This window comes from Gallus gallus, chromosome 9, assembly GCF_016699485.2.
Source record: "Gallus gallus isolate bGalGal1 chromosome 9, bGalGal1.mat.broiler.GRCg7b, whole genome shotgun sequence".
In the NCBI taxonomy this organism is placed as follows: Eukaryota; Metazoa; Chordata; class Aves; order Galliformes; family Phasianidae; genus Gallus; species Gallus gallus.
Window position 1 is genome coordinate 19,578,287 of NC_052540.1, and position 22,795 is coordinate 19,601,081.

The 22,795-nt window shown below is 43.1% G+C and overlaps 2 protein-coding genes and 1 long non-coding RNA gene across 6 annotated transcripts in view; 2 read left to right on the top strand and 1 right to left on the bottom strand.

Annotated features, from left to right (window-relative positions):
* Positions 1–143: 143 nt before the first annotated feature.
* On the bottom strand, positions 144–15,865 carry SEC62 (SEC62 homolog, preprotein translocation factor). Its single transcript, NM_001012602.2, has 8 exons — positions 15,812–15,865; positions 9,465–9,573; positions 8,986–9,091; positions 6,197–6,401; positions 4,690–4,782; positions 3,333–3,393; positions 2,301–2,420; positions 144–1,737 (listed from the first exon to the last, which is right to left on the bottom strand). The coding sequence occupies exons 1-8, from the start codon at positions 15,845–15,847 to the stop codon at positions 1,271–1,273; spliced, it is 1,197 nt and encodes a 398-aa protein (NP_001012620.1). The 5' UTR covers positions 15,848–15,865; the 3' UTR covers positions 144–1,270.
* LOC107054125 lies at positions 1,661–15,366 on the top strand. The gene is made up of 3 exons (XR_001468114.4): positions 1,661–1,799; positions 2,262–14,869; positions 14,984–15,366. It is a non-coding gene; the product is annotated as an uncharacterized LOC107054125 (long non-coding RNA).
* Positions 15,866–17,163: 1,298 nt separating the features above from the next.
* LRRC31 (leucine rich repeat containing 31) overlaps positions 17,164–22,795 on the top strand; it is a 36,768-nt gene continuing 31,136 nt past the window's right edge. For all 4 annotated transcript variants that reach the window (XM_015291724.4, XM_040706098.2, XM_040706097.2 and 1 more), the window contains exon 1: positions 17,164–17,287. The gene's annotated coding sequence lies outside the window, so the exon portion shown is untranslated. The remainder of the gene's footprint in view (positions 17,288–22,795) is intronic.

A 22,795-nucleotide genomic window follows, 5' to 3' on the forward strand; every position in this document is an offset into this window, starting at 1 on the left:
CTGTGAATTGGTTCAGGAAAGCTAGAGGAATGGTGCCAAGTTTTAACTTCTTAAATGTTCAGAGAACCAAAACATACAGCATATCCTCCAAACATCCAATAAATAAGGGATGCAGAAGAGAAACTGCACAAACTACTTCAAGATATTTATAAACAAATGATTTATCATCACTTCATATTAGCTTTGATTATCTATATTTCTGAACAAGCGAATACTCTCCCATCTCTTCTGTTTAAAAAGTATTCCAGTTCCAGAAAATAGAAAGTTTTAACATTAAGGCATACATACAGCTATGTTGTTTGCTTTCATTTAATAAGGATCAATTTACTCATACTCAAATACATGGAATGTTGGCACAAAACTAAAGCTTTTGTGGAACAGCTACTGATCATACACAAATATTCTGTGAGGTCCTCTTGACTTGCATTTTCTCTGATAGACACACCACAAAATGGCTTTATTAATACAAACTGAATGCTGGATCAAGTCTCTAAATAATAAGTAGCAGATAAAGTAAATGGTTTGCTTTATTTGTAAATTATGTACAGAATACATTTTTTTGTTTTAATTACGATGGAGCAGGAGAAAGAAAACAGCCATTACTTCCAAACCACGCTGCTTCCTTCACCTGCTGGAGATGACATCTTTCTCTGAACCAGATGTACAAAAACAGTTTGGATTTCCTAAGTTGCTGGCACACAGTCTGGAGAAACAGAGAACACTGCAGCCAAATTCAGCACTACCAGCTTTTATATTTTCAGCAAAATACTTCTGCTAAAACTACTTTTCTTTAGGAAAGTTTTCACAATCTCTTGAAAAGAAGATCAAGAAACATATCAAGAAAGCTGGGGGCTAAGAAGGGCTTTATCTAACTAGCTATCAAATGAGTAGGACTAGGAATAATCTGAGATTTGGTCATTCAACTTTTACCTGTTTTACAAAAGGAAGGTTGAGAAGCAAAACTAATTGACCAGTTATGCAAGTACCAGAAAGCTGTGGTTTTCAATGTTTGAGGACGATCTGGGCAATCTATTAATCAACAGAAAACTTGTCAGGTTGATAAAACTTCTGTAAATGTATATTAATGATTAACATAGTACCAAGTAATCAAGTTAATGGTTAAAAAAAACGAAGGAACTAGATAAAAAACTGTTTGGTAACATGTATATTTCAGCAAACAAAGATGCTACTGTATGGTCTATGTTTTGGTGATCAGCCAACAAAGAAAATCCAACCATTTGCACATACTTAGTCCCACAAGCACAGCGAGTTATGACTTCTCGTGTGAAGGCCTACTTTCAGTATCTTCATCCTCATCCTCTTCACAATCCCCTTCATCTGTTTGCTGTTCAAGTTCCTCTTTTGTGATCATTTCAAAGTCGTTTCCATTTCCACTACTGTGCTGGGACCTGTCATCTTCACGCCTGTCACTGTCTGTGTCTGAATGCCGCTCTCCTCCTGAGCCTTCTGTTCCCGAGTTCCTCGTTGCTTCTGTTTTCCCGTCTTCTTCTTCCTTCTTCTCACTGTCTGATTTCTCCTCACTGTCATATTTTTGCTGCTTTTTGGATTCTGATTTTTCCTCTTTCTTTAAGTCTGCTTTTGGTCCTTTGTATTCGTGTGTGTACAGGGGCCTGAAGGAGTCAATGAATCCCACATCTGCTGTAAGGTTTGGCAGGAACCAAAAGTGATGCCTTCCTCCGGTGATGAGCCAGATAATAAGGAAAAGGATGCAGCGAGCTGTATTAAAACAGTTTGAAGATTTGTTACTGTAGCATTCACAACGTACAACGACGTCTGGTGTAAGTCATACTAACATCCACACAAAGCCACAATGGTGACAAGCGTAGGGAAAAGTCTCTCATTTCTGTCACCAAGCCCTTCTCCCTGCCCCCAGTAATCACGTATCATCTATGATTTAGCTCTTAATGCTTTCAAATCCCGGTTATATCATTCTTACTCCAGAATCTGTTCTTATGCTCTGGCTTTGATTTTGCTTTTGCGTGGGCTTCTTGGTTTCTTTTTTATTGTTTTGGTTTTAAACTGAGTAAGTAAAATCTCCACTATACAGGAAGCACAAATAGGTGACACGAACTGGAGATTTCTTTCCTTCTGTGGCACAACTCTGACACCCAGTGGCCAATAGGGAAATACAGACACAGAATCAGTCTGGCTGCTGCTAACAACAAATTAATCAGATGTAACTGAGAGATTTGCATATCTTAGACAGTGCCTAAATGTATGGTACGTTTCTGCTCTTCTAGATTTCACCTACTGAGGAAATGAAGGTTACTGACACTTACCAACGGCAAGAAGAAGAATACTGGCTACAAAGCAGCCTGCACCTACGCTGAGGTAATATACACCAACGCGCATTTCTGCTGGCCAAAGTGGAAACAGAGTTGCAGCTATAACAGCAATCACTAAATAGAAAGATAAGAAGAAAAGTGTGAGAAACATAATTAGTTCTTCCTGACATATATATGAAGGTTCTAGGCTTACCATTATTCAAGGTACTGGCTTAGCAACCTATGAGTTAGGTAATACTGTTCTTTGCCTTGACTGAAACCTTTTCTAGTCCTGCTGCTGCTTTCATTATGGGTAGACAGACATCTAGGATAGTACCACATTCAGAAGTACTTGATCACCAGAGAGAATGCTTCTGAAAAGGCAAAAAGGCGAGCAGCGAGCTGCCAGTAACCTGCCCAGCAGGAAGCAGTCAGTGAGCTCAGTGCAGTCCTTGGGCACCACCAACTGATCAGAGAGCTGAATGCAGCCCCAGGGAATGACACTTGAATCAGCTCTCAGCTGTGAAAAGCTCAAAGGTACAGGCTGGGGCGCTGGACTAGCAGCACCATTAGCTGTGAGCTCACTGATGTGAGTTAACATCAAGATTACATTCAATTAAAAAAAATAGTTGATTTGGCCTAAACTACACAAACAAAAGGCCAAGGGTCAGAAAGGTATTATTTATAGTTTAAAATAATGGCTTTACTATATTTCACATTTTTATATAATCCACAAGTTGCCGATGAGGCAACGTACTCATTAGTTTACAGTGACTGAAATAAACAGCCTGCAGCCTTGTGCAAATTCAGACATTTTCTAAAGCATGTTTCAGCCATGTCCTCTTCTGTATTTTTTTATTTTATTTGCAAGTGCCCTCCCTCCAGCCCGAGATCAAACCTCACGTAATGTGACTGCTGTCAAATCATGCTAAAATGGAACAAAAAATGTTTTGTCTACAAAGAAGATAAATTTCTCCAAGGAGAGATGCTCCTGTTTGGTAGTACACCTGCATTTATGGTTGTTTCCTAACGTCTGCTCTTACTTACCAAGTACAAGTCCCATGGCAAATGTTTTAAAGTGAACAGGGTCATAGATCCACACATACACCTACAACAGAAATAATGTTTAACACTTGGAAAAAAAGCTGACACAGGACTTTTTTCCCCTCACTCAAATTCGTAGTGCCACCCTATGCTGCTTTGCACTGAACAAATGGCACTTCAGTCAGTACCAGAGGAAGCACTACACTTTGAATAGCACTTGAAACACGTTTGTGTCAGTGAGAAAGCTGCCATAAGAGACAAACAGCCACAGGGCTGCATGCCTGCATGCCCATACTGATTGCCTCCGGTATGTACTGATCATAATCTGAGCCTGAGGGCAGGAGCCAAAGGTACTGTGCAGTGCAGTGGCTGTGGAAGGTTCCTGCTGGGAGGGAATGCATTTCTGGGCTGGCTAAGAAAAACATGGGAAGTTTCAAAACGCATCTGTTGAAGAATTACTTCATGAAATAAGTTATTACCCAGTTATATAAACCGGGTTCCAACAGTAAAACCGACGGGGAAATGCAAGAGTCAGAGTATTATTGAATCAAGGTGATTTTTCATGTATTTTTGTTTTTCCATTATTCATCAGTATTGCTCAGCATGAAGCACAGAAAAAGTTTTGTAAAAATAAAAAAATTTCTCAAGTCTGCCAAATAAAAAAATAAATTGCTTCTGGCTTTGAAGAGATTCCTTTAAGAGGAAAAAGAAATAGAAAACCACCACCAACAACCAAGCAAGACGTATGGAACAAAGCATCAAGCTGCAATGCTCAATTCAGCTCAAGTCCCATCTGATGGCCTCAACCACATACATTTGCACCCTCTGCCACAGTATGCTTATTTAAATGTCTACAGTTGCAACACTCAATACCAAATGTTTGTGTGAGGATTTTGGCTCCATCTGAACCAAGTAGTTCAAGCCCTAGGAAAGATGCTTCCTGCTAGTTTTCTGAACTTGCTAGTTTTCTGAACTTTTCTGAACACAATTAATCTTATTTTTATTCTCCAACGAAACTGTTTTCACAGTTTCGATGCAAAGAAGCAGCCAAGTACTGGATGTAAAGTACCCGAAGGTCACCTAAGAAGAGGCAATACAACTTTCAGTGATGCAACATGAAGTATTTAATATTCTGCTTCACTTCACGGCCCAAAACATAAACTACTGGGAATTATGTTTTCTATTAGACATCTAATCTCTAATCTCCTTGCAGATACCTAAAATTTGATGTTGCAAGATCAGCCATCACATTATCATTATTTCTTCATTCAACAGGACAAGACAGAGTCTGTGGAATTTCAGTAAATTACCTGACAATAATACACTGACATTAAATTTAGGAAGTACCCATAAATCTTACCTCGTTTCCATCCAAGAAAACTTGGTCTTCGTGTGGCTCAAGCTTAAATTTCCTCTTAGTTTCCTTTTTTTTTGGCGTTCCTGGGGTCTCATCCTGAGGACAAACACAAACCATACATAAAAAACACATACAGGGTCTTAATTTCTACTATTTGAATGTATTGAATCTGACAACTTTTCACAAACTTAAAGTATCAAATGTGATCATAACTAAAGATGTTTTATTTCCTCCTGTTCTCCTGGGTAGCTAAAGATAAAGGAATATTGTAAGGACAGAGAAATTTTATTTTACATGCTATATAAAGACAAAGACTATAACCCCAGGATTGCATTATGTGTTCAAATGCATATCATAGCTCCACTGACATTAACATAGTCTGCATAGAGACCACCAACTCTCTTGCAATTCTTTGGTAGCTTGGTGCCACATTTACCACATGGACATCTTTCAGAATCAATTTCTGCCATTTTATTCTCTACCCTCCTCAATTCCTTTCAGATCTTGTGCCTGTCTCCTGTCTCCTTTCTCTTTGCTAGAAATTAGCTTTCTAATTTTTGCCCTCTGTTACGTTAGCATCCGCTGGCTTATATCAGCTACTAAAATATCAGTTTGATAATTAATGATTAAAGATTAACATTTAATAATGTAACACTTCAGATAACAGGGAACCGGAGGAGTCCATAACTTTCAGTATCAGCATTTTAAGGTATCTCAAGAGTTAGATAGCCTTATATTGGCTTCTTTGTTTAGATTGCCAGCAGGTTTGTTTTAATTCCTTTATTGGCCATGTAACTTTCTTCTGAGATCCAGACCTCTGCACAGGCAGACTATGCCTTTAATTGTGTGCCATTACCTCACTTCAGAGTGTTGGAGCTGGACTAACTTCTGAGGCTATCCTACCAACTCTTGCTGGATTCAACCACTGAACACATAACAAAACACACCCGTCTTCATCGAGTGTCAACTGTAAAGAAAGTAAATGAGAGGTCTGTGAAGACTAAGCACTACGCAGATTACAAATGGATCTCCCTTACACCAACATGGCCCACTACTACAGAACTATTCACAAGCACCAAGTATCACATCCCAGACCTTCTTACCACCAAACATGGCAAAAAAGCTTGTTTGTTTTATGTGTGCAGCTGCACTGCTTGGAGATGTTAGGTCACATACACACATGTCAATCTATGCTAGAGTACACTTGCACAAAGCATCAGTGCCCACTGAAGCTGAACAGAAGCAGTTTTTTATTAACTCAGCCCACGTTACAAGGTGATGAGGTACACAGAGACACAAATGAAGCATCTGCTTTGATCTGAATCAGAACTGGAACTCCAAAATGTAAAAAGGTGTATTTTAGAGACTAAGATTGGCAAAAAAAAGAAAAAAAAAAAAAACATCTCACGCTTTGGAACAACCAACCAAATTTTTAAGCCCACGTAACCTTCACATCATCACTGTCTTCTCTGTTGACAGGATTGTCTCTTTTCTCCAAGACCTCACTTACCTTCTTACACTCTTCTTTTTCACCATCCTTTTTCTTTTCTTTCTCCTTCTTAGTTTTCTCATCTTTGCTGCTTTCCTTCTTGCTTTTCTTCTCTTCTTCTTTCCCACTCTCAGCCTTTCCTTTTTCCTTTTCTTTCTTTGTATCCTTGTCAGGTTTCATTTTCATCACTTTTAATGCTCGATGAAAGAACTGTTTTTTCAGGAGTCTTAAAATGAAAGAAGTGAAATGACATATATAAGTGTTGCTGGAATAATTATGCTTACATGCAATTACATTATTAGATACCAGTCTAGATTACCTATTGAAGATAATCATGTAAAGCATAACTGAACGACAGTGATCACCATCGTGAACTACCACGTCTCATCTCTTGCTTGGCTCTTTTTCACCTGTTCAAAACTTAATAAAACCCAAACTGTTCTGTGGCTGTATTTTGAACAGATATAAAAGAATATATGAGATGTAGGGATGTAGGAAGGAGAAAGCCATCAGGCCAATTTAATTAGCTTTCCCATTAATCCAATGCTATTTGCAAGTCCAGGCCAGTGTATTTTGTTGCAAAAATAAGAAAGTGGACATACAGCTCATAAAGGTCTTGGTAGGAGATGCATGTTGAATAAAAGTACCATTGGAACTGTGGCACTTGTGCAAGCATTCCAGTCATGTCAGCTACAAACATACCTTACAGCATGAACATACTCAGCTGGCTGGGCCAAAGGAGGTGGTACTTGGCAGTGTTGAAGTTGTCACCAACAAGTAATGTCCGCAACAGGACCATACCCAAATTCCATGCAGGAAGAGCAGAATACTGCTCTTCAGACTGAGGGCAAGCATTGATGTATGAAATCCAAGGGCCAATTCACCTCAAAAAACCTGGCCCTATACATCAGATTGATTTGTACTTGGTTTCTTTCATCTCTTGCTGCAGATCAAGTCCTTATGCTGGACTGCTTATTAAATTAGGTAAACTGACTGCCCTGAGCAGTGGCAACTCCCCCAGCTTTATCATTCAACATGATGCTGTGTGTATAGAACATCCCTTTGGCCAGTTTGGGTCAGCTGTGCTGGCTGTGTCACCTCCCAGCTCCTGTGCACCCCCAGCTCCTCGCTGGTAGGGCAGCATGAGGATCTGACATGTCCTTGGTTCTGTGCAGCACTGCTCTGCAACAACTAAAACATCAGGGTGTTATCAGCACAATTCTCATCTTAAATCCAAAACACAGCACCGTACCAGCTACTATAATCTCTATCCCAGACAACAGCAGGACATGGGTATATTTAAATAGAAAAAAACCAAACAACAGCAAAAAGAAACCTTCCTTCAGACAACTGTTTATGTAGTTTCTAGCAGCAGAAAATCACTTTCTTGGGAGCAACTATTTTCTTCACAGCTGTATGTTTAGGTTGGCTCAGGTACCAAGCAGCCCACAGGTATGGCCTTCAGGGCAGCTCTTTCCCAACCTCTCAGCTCTCTTTAGATCTGCTGAATGCAGCATTATTGCTGTAGTTTATCTGTACCAAATCCCCCGATAGGAAAACTTCCTGAACTAAGATCAATATGTTAAGTGCACCAGGAGACCTTATGCACTGGAGCAGTATAATGAATTCAGACAGTAAAGTGTTTTAAATATGGAACTACTCAATGCAGTTGACACAGGATGAGGGAGCAGAACCTGATCCTTGCTTTCTGTTGGACAGGACAGGCAAAACAATCGCAATAGCTACACCAAGAGAGTTAAGGTACTTGCTTTTAATATAAGTGCCTAAACAACCTTATCTTGAAGAGACTACAGGGTAACATTCAAAACCCTGAGAGCAGTTTTGATGGCCAAAGGTGGTCTTATCATTATCAGTGATGTAGGAGTATGCAAGAGAAACCGAGTTGCAGCCATGGTATGGTGCCCAGCGGATCATCGGTGCACCAAGTGATACTGGTGGCAAAAAGCAGAGAGCAGAGGGTCAAATCTGTTTTATTTGCATGCTATGTAGGCATTCATTTCACTGCATTGGACTTAGCCAACTGCTGTCTCACCTGAGGCTTTAGTAATCAAAGAACAAATGTACAGGCACTTACCTCAGTCCAAAGATTCTCGAAAGGAAGACTTATTTTTCTGCTTGCATTAAAATAATGCTTGTATTTTTCTATGTTTTCTTAAAAAAGTCAGCACAGGGATTAAAGTTCACTGAACCAGCTCTGCCTCAGCCCTAGAATTGAGGGCAGAATCTCACCTTGCTGGATGGCTATGTAGAAGAGGCCCCAAGAACAGACTAAGTATTAGCCATAATCTTAATTTCTAAGTGGCTTTTGCAGAGCTCATCAAGAGTAAGATGCAGCCCCAAAAAAGGGCAGAAGAGTCAGAATATGCTGCTCATCTAAACAAAGCACTCTGAGTACGCTAAGCGACAGAGACATACCACACGAGAGGCATAGCAAGAACCTCAAAGTTCTGCTTTTGCCATCGTGGCAGACACAGGAAGGAGATGTGAGAACTCTGATCCTACGTACTTAAAATAACTTCAGAATTTAGGAAAACTTGCTGCACCAAGCAGCTTAATGAAAGCATGAGAGAGCTCTGAAACAAAGATGATGAAACTATGTTGTGTCTCTTTCTCATCTTACACCCTCAAACATAGTAATAAAAATACAGTCTTTATTTTTACGTAGTAACACAGATGTCTTAGAGTGCATGAATTCCTTTCATCAAAGCAGCCTAAGCAAGAGTGGTTCTACATAACTGAGACATCTTGACAACTATACTCATTATTAAAATTGATGAATTAGGTCATACCTGTTGCAGTAGTCAACTACAGACTCTCGAGTTGTAAATAAAGCTTCCTCTCCTTTCTTGGCCTTTGCCCACTTAGAATCCAGGAGGCAATCCACAGCTTTTGAGGCTAGAGGAAAAAGTGAGAAAAAATCCCCAAACATTAAACATTTATTTTACCACCGTCCACACTCCTTGAACCACACCACGCCAGTCAGTCTATCCCAGTGATGTTTCGTACCCTCTCCATTTTTAAGGTAAACAAATGGGTACTGTTCTGAAGTACTTGACAACTACCTTCTTCTAAACCACAGAGTGTAAAGTTAATTGTGTTTATGTCAGATCTGATTAATTTTACAGCTATCAAATGCCTAGATAAGATAAGAACCATACTGTAAGACCAAGACTTGCTAGATAAAGGACTAATAATGAAAACAAAACCCCTCCTCCCCAGTACAGTGTTAACAGAAGCAGTACCATTCTCTGGTTAAAAGTAACCCTACCAATAAAGTAATCCACTCGGTGGCCCATCATGTTGGTGGATTTTGTCGGGCAGTTGAACCGTAAGTATTTGGCAACAGCCTTCTCCTCTTTGAATGGCTCACCCACCTCCTGCAACAGTAAAGGTGCAAAATTAATACTGGTTTAAACACGCAGAAAACGCTCGTTTGGGCTCAAAAATCAGAAATGGCAACATCCTTGTTATCTTATGGCAGTGATCCAGAGCTGATGACTGTGAACTCATTTAGCAGCTGTAGAAAGGACACGTTAAAGGAGGGACTAAGAGGCACGTACTGGGCACCTGGCAAATGGGAAGCTGCTTACGAGGCTGGATGAAAACAGTGGTGAAGCTGAGAGCAAAGGAAACCAACAGAGAGGAATTAGTATGTATGAAATGACAGCAACACAGGCGTATCGACAGAACACAAAGCAGCTCATCTTTCATGTGAAGGAGGGGGGAAAACCACGTTGAAAAGAAGTAGAAACATTTCTGCAGAAGTTTTCAGTATTACTGCATGACTACAAAATGACAAACTTCAGAGCAGCATCCAGGAGATTCTGTGAATCTAGGTGCTGGGAACAGCACGATACAGCACGGCATGAAGCACACGGAACTCCCAGACACACACTTTAGGAAAAGGGAGCCCTGTGAAATGGAAACGCAAAGACAAGCAGATGCTGCTACGCCAAAATACAAACTTCAGACAGTGAGAGCTGTTAATTTTCAACAGTTTGCACAGCTAACTTTCCAAGTCAACTGGTTAATTAATGACCCTCCTAGCAGAGATCCCTGCTCTCCCTATCTTTTTGCAAGAACAGGTTCAACAGACCTCCAAACTACCAGAAGCACTCTGTGGTTTGTTTCACCTGAGACTACTATTTCAAGCTCAGTAAAACCTGTGTGAAACCCATCCAGATGATCCTAACAGCACCCATCCAGATGCACTTTGTCCTTTCTCTGTGATTTTACAAGTCTGTATGAAACATCAGGCAGCTCATGGGAGGTTTCGGTTAGATATTAGGAGGAAGTTTTTCACCCAGAGGGTGGTGACGCACTGGAACAGCTTACCCAAGGAGGCTGTGGGTGCCCCATCCCTGGAGGCATTCAAGGCCAGGCTGGATGTGGCTCTGGGCAGCCTGGGCTGCTGGTTGGCGACCCTGCACATAGCAGGGGGTTGAAACGAGATGGTCAATGAGGTCCTTTTCAACCCAGGCCATTCTTTGATGCTATGGTTATTCACCAATTGGCAGTGCACGTATGTACATAATTGACGTACAGTGATTTGATGTCCCCATGTACGGTACAGCTGTACCAGTAACTGTAATTCACCAATTACCTTACCAATTTTAGTCCTAGACCACATCTGATTTAATAGCAACAAAATAAATTCCTGGACATTTAAAGAAAATGAATGAGCGTGTGCCATGCCTGGTGCACAGAGCACACCAAGGTGCCATGGATACCAATGACTAAACGCAGCAACTGCATTTCAGAACAACACTTTTCCAACAGTTCCAACCAGCTGGTTACTCTTACAGCAACGATGCACAAGGCAAAAGTTATTCCTTCTGAGTTTGTAAAACAGCCGGAGAAGCTAAAGACATTCACACCACTTAACTCCTCTGCTAGCACTGCACTTTTTTTTCTTCTTTAAATATTTATGATTCTGCTCAGCCATAAGATGTGCTGTGCAGGCAGCGGATGGCACCAGCAGTTTTTTATTGCTCCTTACTATCTCTTGCTTTGTCCTCTTCTGTGGGATAGTTCCATAATAATCCAAGCAAAACCACTCTCCTGTGAGAGATATTGCCCGAGCTGAGCCAAGAGAAAGCTTTCCCTGCAATCCCATCCCCACTTGTCACCTTAAGCTCAGCCCTTCATTTGTACAGCTGTGGTTTCATCACAATATTACGACAGACGAAAGACAGCAAAGAAGTCTGCATTCCATCACAATGTGAATTCAGCACACGGTGGAGATGTTGGTATCCCAAGTGCATGTTTTGAGCAATGCAATTCAACTTCATGTTCAAATGTGGCAACAGCCAACCACCAATGGGCTCTTTAAGCTCCCCATGCACTTAGAAAAGGATTATATGGATTAATCAGGGGCCAGTCTAAAATAAATTATAAGGCTTTAAAATAGATGAGATGGTCTTAAAAAGCGCAGGAAAACTTTCTGCTATTTCAAAGTTTGCTTTTATTGGAAAGACAGAAAGCTTCAAGAAACACTTCAAACAATGTATCTACTGAATGCCCTGAAAGGTCCTCCCGGTTAATATTCTACCATCAAACTTCCCAGTAAGTGAAAAATAGGACACTGCAATGTTTCCAAATACTTCTGCAGGAGGTTTTATTTTACACCCTTGCATCTAGTTTAATTTTATGTACTGAAAACTCATGGGAAGTTGAGATCCCTGATAATTTACACATTCTGGAAGGATGCCATTAAAAATAAAACCAAACCAAATTTCTTATCTAGCCAGACAGAAGAATTTCAGCTACAGGAGGGCGGGAGGAGCAGTGCTCAGCCTGCCCAGTTACTGCTAAATGCCCTGAAATACTGAGGCGTTTTTAAGAGTAACCCTCAAGAATTCCTATCAAAATTGTGTCCTATAGGAATCCATAAAGCAGGTCGGAGATTTTCAAAGTAAATGGAAAGCACTAATCCAATTCACTTCTTTCCATTATCTCCCAAATCAAAGCATAGCACAGTGCCTTCTGAACGGCCTTCAATACACAGCTGTAGTTCCCAACTTAATTAAACCTCTAATTGGGGCCGAAACAAAAGAGGCCTGTGTACACTAAAAATCAGAACATCTGAACTGAGCTATGAAAACCACTGTAGGCAGGGCTTCTTTCTTCCTTTCATCTCTACCCGAGTATGACTTATTCAGGTTCTCCTGGCACCATTCAGCGAAGGCCAAAAGACACAACTGTGGTTTGAAATTTCACTCATTTTTTTCTGCTCTGCATCACAGGCACAACCCCAGGCCAGAGGATTTCTTTCCGCAATAGGAACAAAATTTCTGGAAAATCAGAACAGAGTAAATGAAGATTATCACTAACGGGACAAGTTACTTCACATGCAGACAAAAATTACAAGGATTTATGCTCCTTTGTTTTAAAGGGGCCATGAAAATTCCTTGATTTCAATGAAACAAGTGTTTAATTACTTTCCTTTGCTCCTAAACCTGTGAATTTTGGTTTTCAGAACCTTGTTTTTCATGTAAGCAGCCTACATTCATTTGGGACACGGCCAGCACCACGTATGAAATACACGCAGACTAGAAAGCACTGACTCTTAACTCATCAATAAGTGCTGAGATCCAAACCTGCACAGACATTTTCCAGACTTTTCTTAACACCTAACTTACACTGCAGTAGGTGCAGTGAATTCCCACTGGCTTGAATGCTTGGGTGAACTCTACTAAGGATCTATCACCATTTTAACCATTTTAGGAAAGTGAATCCAACCCTCAGGAGAAAAGGTCCCCCTGCATCACCCTCTGCAATTAAGAGATCTGGGGGATGGCCACCAAACAAAGGCATCTTCCTGAACAGACCACTCTGAACTCACGGATGGCAATGCCAGCACTTCCCCGCAGCTCAGCGACAAGCTGTGGCTGCCTCCTGTTCTGCTGGGCTGAGGACTCAGCCATCAGCATCTCAGAAGGCGCCGGGCACATCAGACTCTTGGGATGCTACCAGAATTTATGATAAAAAACCAACCAACAGACCAGTTGCAATGCAATTTGTGTTACTGGAACTGTTGCACTGTCACCTCAGAAGAGCCTTTCCATTCGCTCACAAAGCCCGAACCCACAGGAAGCAGCAATGCAGCTGTTGCACATCTTCCTTCCAGCAAGACACAACACAACAACACAGTAGGACTGCTCATCCTGATTTCTATCTGTCCATCATCAGGAGAATCTCAAAGCACAAATCCAGACGTCAATTTGCAGTTGAGACATTTGCCAAATCACAGCCTTAAGCAGTTTCCTCTATTTATAAAAGCGGTATTTATACACATTAACATTTCTAGAGCAGAGGGCAGGGCATAAGATGCTACACAAGCGCTATTAACCGCAGTGCAAACACAGCTCCACATGGGCACAATAGAGCCATGCGTGGTGGAATCTGGCCAACATAATTAAAACTTAATGCCTACTTAACAATCAAATTGCAAACCTGCCAAAGTGCCACACGCTCCCCAACCTGTCAAAGAAACTGACTGAAGATGCTGTGTTTACATCAGCACTGTGGGACCGACTGCTTTTCCCAAGAGATGAAACAGCTTTTATTGGGTTACTGGAGTAAAAGGTGTTCAAAGACACCCCGCTTCTTTTGAGGGGTATCTGTCTGAACACACTCATTTCTCTACCGCACGTCTGTGTTAATTGCAGTTAAATTACTGTCAGGAGCGATGCTGGAAACTTTACCTATAAGATGTCTTCATTCAGACTTCTGAAGTTAACATCTCTGTGACTTCTGTAACTTTCGCCTGGCTGCCAGAGGAAGAGCCTGAGCTATGCAACACAGATTAGGCAATGCATTTGGTTTTATAGAATGCATTTTCATAACAAATCCTTCCTGTTACCGCTTCCGATGGGAAACACATAAAGCAGGCTTGAAAGAATTCTGAGCTGTTCTACTGAGCCTTTTCCACACCTCACTGACCTATCATCACCTCTGTTGTGATGGAGGCTATACAATTATTCAGAAGCTGATTTCAGGGCACACTGCAGTTGTAATTGAACTCTACACCATCAGCCCTTCCCACAGCTACAGATGTTGTTTTCTGCTAAAATCTTACTCGTTTCAGGACATACAGCTCTACTTAATGACAATGGGGCACTCATAGGCCAGACCTGCATAGAGTACAGCAAGCAGCCTCGTTATTAGGGGGCACGGATCACCCTAGGACAAGCATGCGCTTCCCAAGTGCTTCCAACACCTACAAACAAAGGCCTCATTCTCCCTTTTGAGAGAAGAACCTTGCAGAGCTATCCTGACACGCGTTAATCACACGGGGACCGCGGCAAGAAAGCTTAAAAAGTTTATCAGGAAAACTAAGCCAGAAAAATACATATTGCTTTATTCACTCTGCCCAATTAAGAGCAGCCTCAGGGCATTCAATGGCCTTCTTTGTTCATTGTTTGGCCTCCCCGCTGTTGTTGACATACACTGGGAAACTACCAAGAAGCAACAGACATTTATCATAATTATATCACAACTTCGGGCCACGACCTATAACCACGTTAACGCAGATGCAATCACTAACAAATCTGTTGCTCACAGGCTGGGAGTAAGCTCGTGCTTAAGCCCGGAGCCCTGGGTGTTACACGGGGCATTTGATTACATTTGGCTGCTTTTGATGGATGCCCCACTGGGCCGCCGCTGTGTGAGGTAACGGTCTGCGGCGGTTCTGAAGTGATACCTCCGACGCCCAATACCTGTGACAGGTGAGGTGTAATAAGATTACAGGATTCTGATTCATTACCCCTTGCTTTTCCCTCACAGAACTGAAGAGCAGAAAGGACCCAGTGCTGCACTGCCACAGCTCTGCCCTCCTGGTGAGGGGGAAGGACAGCAGGGGAGCTCGGAGGGCAGCGAGGCACAGGGATGAGGTACGGAGCTTAAGTCTGTTGGACGGCGCTACGACTCCTATCGCAAGTATTATCTCCCCTTCCAGCGCAGCCATAAACCCTAAACAAACATTGCCGAGCGTGGGGGTTAACAACAGAGGGCACTGAATAGTTGTTATAGTAACCGATGCTGTCAGCACCGCGACACCTGCGCTGCGTGCTCCGGGAACAGCCGCTCGGCCCCGTCCTGCGTGGGCACCCGGGCAGCCCCCACGGCACCACACCACGGCACCACACCACTGCCCCCGCATTCTAAGACACCCCGAAGCTGACTAAGCCTACGCTTACACACAGCCGCGCGTGTTTTGGAAGGAATAACTTTCCTTTTCGCGCTGCATCGTTTCCTTCGGGTTGGGGCACGTCGGCGCCGAGCCGCTGACCCCCCCCCCGGCTAACGGGGCTGAGCGGAGGGCCGGGGCTGCGCCACAGGAGGGGCCGCCCTCATAACGCGCCCGGCTCCTGCGGGGCTCCTACCGACAGCGCTGAGCGGAGCCGCCCGCGGGCACGGCCGGGCCGCGCAGCCTGAGCCGAGGCGCGGAGCCGCCGGCCCCTCGCGACGCGCGGGGAGGCCGCGGGACGGGGGAAGCCCCGAGCCCGCCCGGCGGCACCCGGTCGGCCCGACGGGAGGAGGGGACCGCGGTCCGGCACAGGGGACAAAGCGCCGGCGGCGCGGGCCGGGAAGGAGGAGGGGAGGCTCGGCTACCTGGATCCGCTTCCTGTGCCGCCGCCGCTCCGCCATGTTGTCCCCGTCTGCTCCGCGGTGACGTGGGCCGGGCGGCGGCGGAGGCCTCGCGAGAGGCGGCGGGAGGAGGGGAGGCCGCGCCCCTCGGCCCCGCGCGGCGGCGGGAGCGGGGGCTGCTGTGGCGCTGAGGACTGCGGTGGGGCTGCGGGCCGTGACGGCGGTCTCGTTGCACCTCCATCGATGCCCGTCCGTCGCCGCGGGCCCTGGGAGTCGTGCCTCCCTGCCTTGGGGCTGTTCCTTCGCCCTGGATAGCGATGTGCAGGTGCTGGCAGCCACGTGCCGCACCCACCTCGTTACCGGCCCTGGAGACGCTCCCAGGCCTTGGCGAGACGCTGCCCGCCTCAGCGCACCGCTTCGCCCACAGGTGCGGTCCCGTGCAGAAAGCAGCCTGTAGGGGAGAAAAAGGCTTTTTGTCAGGGCAGCCCCTCGTGCTTTCGCCGTGAGGTCACTGGAGTTAGCGAAGCGTGGGATGGTTTGTCCCGGCTCCGTGTTCCCGATCCGTGCCGTGGCACTTTGGGATGGAAAAGTACAGGCGGATGAAAACGAGGTAATTAAAAACCCGACATCACTTCCAGTATTTGCCCTGAATCACCACACCAGTGCCTTTTCTGGTCCACCATCTCCTCAGTGCTTTCCCGGTGCTGTTGCCGGGCAGAACAGTTACACAAGTTACAAATTAAGCTGTCTGACTGCAGAGCCAACTATAAAAGGTACCGCTGGAGAGATACAGTGACAAACACACAGAATGGAAGGCTTTTATGATCACAATAAAACAACCTCCTGTCACCTGCAGGCAAAATATGTTTAGTCGAAAGTATGGTTATGAAAGGCAATCAACAGTTACTTGATGTGCTCAACTCACAGTGATGTACAAGCACATCTGAGGCTGAGGCTTTCTTGCAGGGAGACTTCCAGCCATCTGTAACGGGTGGCTCACTGATCATAACAGCCTGCTGTTGGTGCTGAACCATGGCTTGGCAGCCACAGCACACAAGTGTTAATGATAGGACACCGGCACGGAAAGATGCTAGCATCCAGAAAAGCACTTTAGGCTTCTGCTTAATCTCCGTTTTATTTTCTTCACAGAGCTTTTAATTCATCTGGAGTTTGAGAAACAGTAACTTGCAGGAGCGGTTCTGAGGACAGCTGGGCATTGAGCTGCGTGTTGGCGCAGCACAGTGAGCAAAGTGACCACCTCAAGCAGATCTTTGGAAAGAACCAAGAAGGGAAGGTGCCACAGGCACTGTATCCTCCAGTGTGAGGCGCTGAGTGGAGCAGTTACTGTCATTTTGAACACACATCCTGTCAAGACTGAATCTTGTGTGGAACAAGCTCATTTGTAGTCACGAGTACAGCCAGAGAACGAAGGAGAAGCAAGTGGCAAAGTCTCAAGACAGCCAGGGAACAGAAGGGAGTGTTCAGCTGCTTGCATTTAAGGTTAGTGTACCTGTTAACTGTGGGGCAGGCTGGAAAAGGAGCCTTTCAGAACCATGCAGTATGTTCACAGTCTCTTAAGTGACAACTGCCATTTCTGTTGGAGTAGGGTTTCAGAATCATGACCACTTGAATTGCTGTTGTGAAGGATATTGCATGCAAGTGGAGTGGTTTCCTACTTCAACTGAAGCAAAACCCACAGCATTTCATTAGCTTATTTTCTCTCTTCTTTACTCTGTGTGATCTGATATGGCAGCAGGGATGCTGGAAATGTTTTTAAAAAGAAAGAGAGAAAAAGGGTACATTCACAAAACAAAAGTGCATCACGAGCTATTAACTGTAAAAATCACCTCTAGCTGTCTGTGTGAGAGCCCTGGAGGCAAAAGGAGTTTTCTGTGGTGTTTTCTTTGTTCTTATATGCTGCTTTTGGGTATCCTTCATTGGCTTCTTAGGCAGGACACTGAGTCAGGTGTGTTCTACTCTCTCTGGTGTATATTTTCTTATACCCTTAGATTCACTTGTTCTTGGCACCTTATTGGCATGTGCATTATTGGTAGTCCCATTGTTTTGGACCAGTGTTGGTCATCCTGGATCTGTAAGATGATACAGTCTTAACACTATGGCATAGTTAATGTGCACCAGAAGTGCAAATCTACATGTTGGCAACAGAATTACTGCCAAGCATGTTGCAAATTTTCCTTGGAGTCACGCTGCCTTCTGCAATACAGAAACTGAGGTAACACAAAGTCTGACAAAATGTCTGTTCTGCTGAACAAACCGTTTGCTTTTATGAAGTTGATCCATTGGTCTCATTATTAATCCTTCTGGCTTTGAGGGAAGAGACAGGGAAACAAATCAGTTACTTCAGCTGTTATGTTGACAGGCAAGAAGGCAGGCAGGGGAAAGAGCGAGACAGACAGAAAGGAACAGCAGCTATAGAGGGAGTCAAGAAGGATGCAGAAATTCCCTCACAATACGTTTGGAGCCTTTTCATGGAAGGTCTACATGTGATAATGTGCTGGAGGTCATTCTGGAGTGACCCCCTGTCTTATCCAGCCAGCTTCATCATTGGTTATGGATTCAAAATGTAAAGGATATGTGCCTTGTAATGTACAGCAACACATACTTTCAAGGCAGGTTTAGCTAGCATCCACCCACAAACACGAGCCATTACTCAGAGGCACAGTACAGTGTAGACGTATCCTGAGTCACCTCCATCTCAGAAGCTTATAAATGTTGAGTTAGGAGTTAGCCATTTAGCTTTTAATTTAGCAGAGCAACAAATATTTGTTAGAAATAGCTTCAGTTTTCTTTCACTAAGATTCTTCTTAGATACTTCCACTCTTGCCACTTACTCTTCGGTTTTGTAAAGCTCAGAATTGTTTGACACATGTAACTTACAAAAAACCATAGTTGAAGTAAACATGGATTTCCCCTTCTTCTAGTCCTTATGTAATTAGTTTCATCAATTTCAAATGCCAGCTTTTTTTTTTTGTTTCTTGCAAGAATATACTTTTATCCCTGACTGGTGAACCCTATGAGGTCAATTTTGCTGGAGAGCCAGCTGAGGCTTTCAGGGAAAATAAGGCTTGCTTCTACATCTGTATTTTTTGGCAGTGGCAGAAGAGGAGGAGAAGAATGGTAATAGCAAAGGACAGAGCGTTAGGAAAAACTAAATGTTATTTTATAAAACCACGAGTTTCCTATTATGACTACCAGTATTTGAGTTTAAAATCCTCGCTCTATAAAAATGTGATTCTGGTGTTTACATCTCTCAAATTAACAGACTCAGCCAGAAGCGGGTGGTTGCCTTGCAGACTGTCTTTCAATGCAGACTGCTAGCAGCCTGCTGGAGGCCCATGAATCACAGGCTGAGCAGCACTCATCTCTAGCAGAGCTGTTTTAACCCTGTAACTGAAGGTTAATCAGGAGATGAAACTTAGGTTGGCCTGATGCTTTCCTTTTTCCCCTTGGTTACAAGGGACTCTTCTGTTTGCTGTTGTGGTTGGTTGGTTTTTATTTCAGTCGTTCACACATGCAGACATCACATATGGGTTTTTAAGTATTATATAAGAAAAAACATCTATTCGTGTCTTCGTTGTGTTACAGGAAAAAAAAATATTGTTATCTGTATAACATTGGGCTATAGGTTCTTCTTTTCTATGGTCTAGATAAGACTTTGTACCCTTATCAACAGTAAGATTCCTGGCTCAAGAACACCATGCAGAGAGTAGCAGAGCTAATACCTGCTTGGGCAAATATAGGCTTAGGTGAACTTGACAATGGGACAGAGGAAGGGGAGTGCATGAAGGCCAAGTAACAGTGATCCTTTTGGCCTCAGATGGGAAAGGAGAGGTGAGTTTTTCCTTTGCCATAACAGATGTTTGTGTTATATTTAAATTACTGTAGCAATATGGCCACAGCTATATATTACAGCATGAAGGGCTTAGTCAAAGATGGGCATCACAGGAAGGAGAATTGTGGTGAGCACCCAGCCTCACTGAGCTGTTATTTCCCTGTGAACTTAGATGATAATGGCTTAGAGGAAAACATCAGGTCAGATAGGCCGATTCATAGAGAACTGTGCTCGTTCCTCAGACCAGATGTTTGGAAGGAGTTGAAGTGAGTACCTGCTCTGATGGAAGTTAGAGCTCATGCAATGTGTTTATGGCAAATAGTACAGCAAATGTTAAAGCATGGAAGAAACGGATTCAGCAAAAAAAAAAGTGCTGAGTTTTGTATATTGTATTAGGAGTAGAATGAATAGTTGATGTACAAAGGAGGTCTTAGGGAAGGTTATCACAATAGTTGTCTATTACAGCTATGTGATCTGAAAGCTTTGAATTTTATTCACATGGCCTGCAAAATGCATTGCATATCCATGGCAGTCCAGAGCCTTTCTTAGCTGGCTTGTGCATCTGGGTTGTGTTACAGAGCTCAATGATGTACTTTCATGTTCCTCGTGCAACAAAGGATGGCGCTCTTAAAAGTGAAGATTGCTATCCACATATGCTCATATCTATCCACTTCAATTAGAAATTTATTTTCTGATGCAGCTTACTGCTACTGCCTCATGCACAACTGATGTTGAGTCAAAAAATTCTGTTGATGGCATATGTATTATAAGGCATCACATGCTATTATAAGGCATCATATGCATTCCACTGTGATTTAAATAGCATTGCAGAAAAAAACAAGTGCAGTGGTGGTGTAGCCACTCGAAAGTCATTGACTTCCACAGTTGTGCCAGCTCTGCTACATACTTGCAGTAGCTAACTGCACCCTTTTGCAGCTGGAATAAGCATTAAAAGCCAAAAAGCTCACATGGCTGCTGAGAATCAGCAAAGCCTCGAGTATTTCCTTGTAAACATAGTTCATGAAAACACATCAAAGTCTGAAAGCATGGCTGTGTGTGCTGATTCTGTATCTTTAATGTTTTGACTTTTTTTTTTTTTTGCATTCTTTCTGTGTTTGTCAGAGAGGAAACTTTAACTATTAGTAATATTCCCTACATTAGAAATAGAACAGATTGTGTCTGTTTAGGCAAATCCCTTTCCTTCCAATGTCACTCTGCCGTTGTGTGCAGCCTGGGCCTTGCTGCACTGTGGCTTTGCTCACACATGTCCCCATTTTCTGTTCTAGGAAGAAGAGCCCAGGATGTGCAAAGGATCATATGCTTTTTAATTGCAGCACTATCAGGCTTGTCATGTTTTGATCCAGCTTTCTCTGCTTCTGTAACCGTTCACATCTGAGCCATTTACTAAAACAGCACCTGCATTCTTCAGAACCAGATCTCAGTCTTTCTTCCCTAGCACATAGGATTTCAACTCAAGCTGCTCTGCTGGTACTTCAGGAAAACAAGTCCTGTTTGCTCACATCCCTGTTCTTGACACCCACCTGTACGCTGTGCTGCCGTTCCGTTGGGGGCGGCCCCTGCGAAGTGCTCATAGCTGGGCAGCGACATCGTGTGGCCCAGTGGGCCCCCAGCTGGGATTGGTCCTGCAGCACCACGGTCCTGTGAGGTAGGACACCATTTGAAAACCATATGTGAATTGTGTTTAATTAGACAAGTGGCATTGTTCATGTGTTAGTCAGTTTTACGAAAGAAAAGAGTTAGAAATTCAGACGCCAAACAGTACTGGTGCTTCTGCTGCTTTTTTTTTTTTCCTTAACAACATGTTGACTATGTTAAAGTATTTCCTAATATTTCCTTCTTCATTGGTGGTTTGTGAACAACCTGCTGCAGAAAGAGGAAAATCACAGGAGTTGAACCTACTGTGAAAGGAAACTTTCTTCTGGTGTCAGTAATCCGAGACATTCCATGTTAAATTAGCATGTGAAAACAGTACAACCAGAATATGATTCTTTACAGTGATAGCTGTGCTTTACCCAGAATCTGCAAAAGTAAACATTTTTTATTATCAAATTCAATATAAAACTCTTCTATCCACCTTGCTAAATTTTAAAATCTTGGAATAGCAGAAAAAATATTGAAGAGAACGGATGTTAACACTGAAATTCACTGAGACAAAGCAAGCAGCAAACTAATCACCAGTCCAAGATTATTTCTGCTGTTGTCTTTAGGCAGTCTTGGGATCCAGGCTTTCCAATTATAATTTTCTTTTTCTGGATATTACTAAGTATCCAATAAACAGTTCCTTGTATGAAAGATGCTCATAGATGATGCATAAGACATAAACCAGACTCTTATGGTAATGTAAAGACTCATTAATTTCACCAGATCACAGGCATAAAGGTCAGCACCTCACTTAGGAAATGACCTTAGGGCCTGTCTGCATCTTTGGAGTATTTTGTTGTATAGCAATTCACACTTTTCCTTTGGGCCTCACTGGAATTCATCAATGGAACCTGAAAACATAAACCCCACTTACAGTACCTGAAGATATTAGCACAGAACCCAGCACTGCTGTAGCTGGTGGTAGTGGCAGAGTTTTCTGCAAAGCAGAGTCATGCTAAACTCTTAGAGCAAGACCTGGCTGTTTCAGGAAGGGAATATGAGAGGTATCTGCCGCTCTTCTCATGGCTGTGAAGTTTGGACAGCATAGTGAGATGAACACTGTAAGTTACTGTTGCTAACATCTAATCTCATATCATCTACTGCACAGAAGTTTGATTTACAGTATCAAAACTAATAAAATATTTTTCCTCAGGCTGAAGCAGAAAAGCAGTTGCCCACAGTCTAAGAGCATTCCTCCTCATGTGTTGAGACACTCACCATCTACACAACAGTGCAACTCTTGGTTTTTAAGAGGTTTTTGTGTGGCCAAGGAAACTACGCAAAGGAGAGCGAATCTAAAGTGGCAATATACAGCAGATCACCAATGGATCAACACTCAGTTTACAAGACTTAGTTTTCTCAAAACTATTTGTGTGCCCTTCAGAGTCAAGTTTTCTTGCAAAGATGGGGGTGGAGGACAGTTCCAATGCACAGTGAAAGAGCAGCGTGTGACAAAACCCCTAATGAGGGAATAAAGATAATTCGCACAAGGT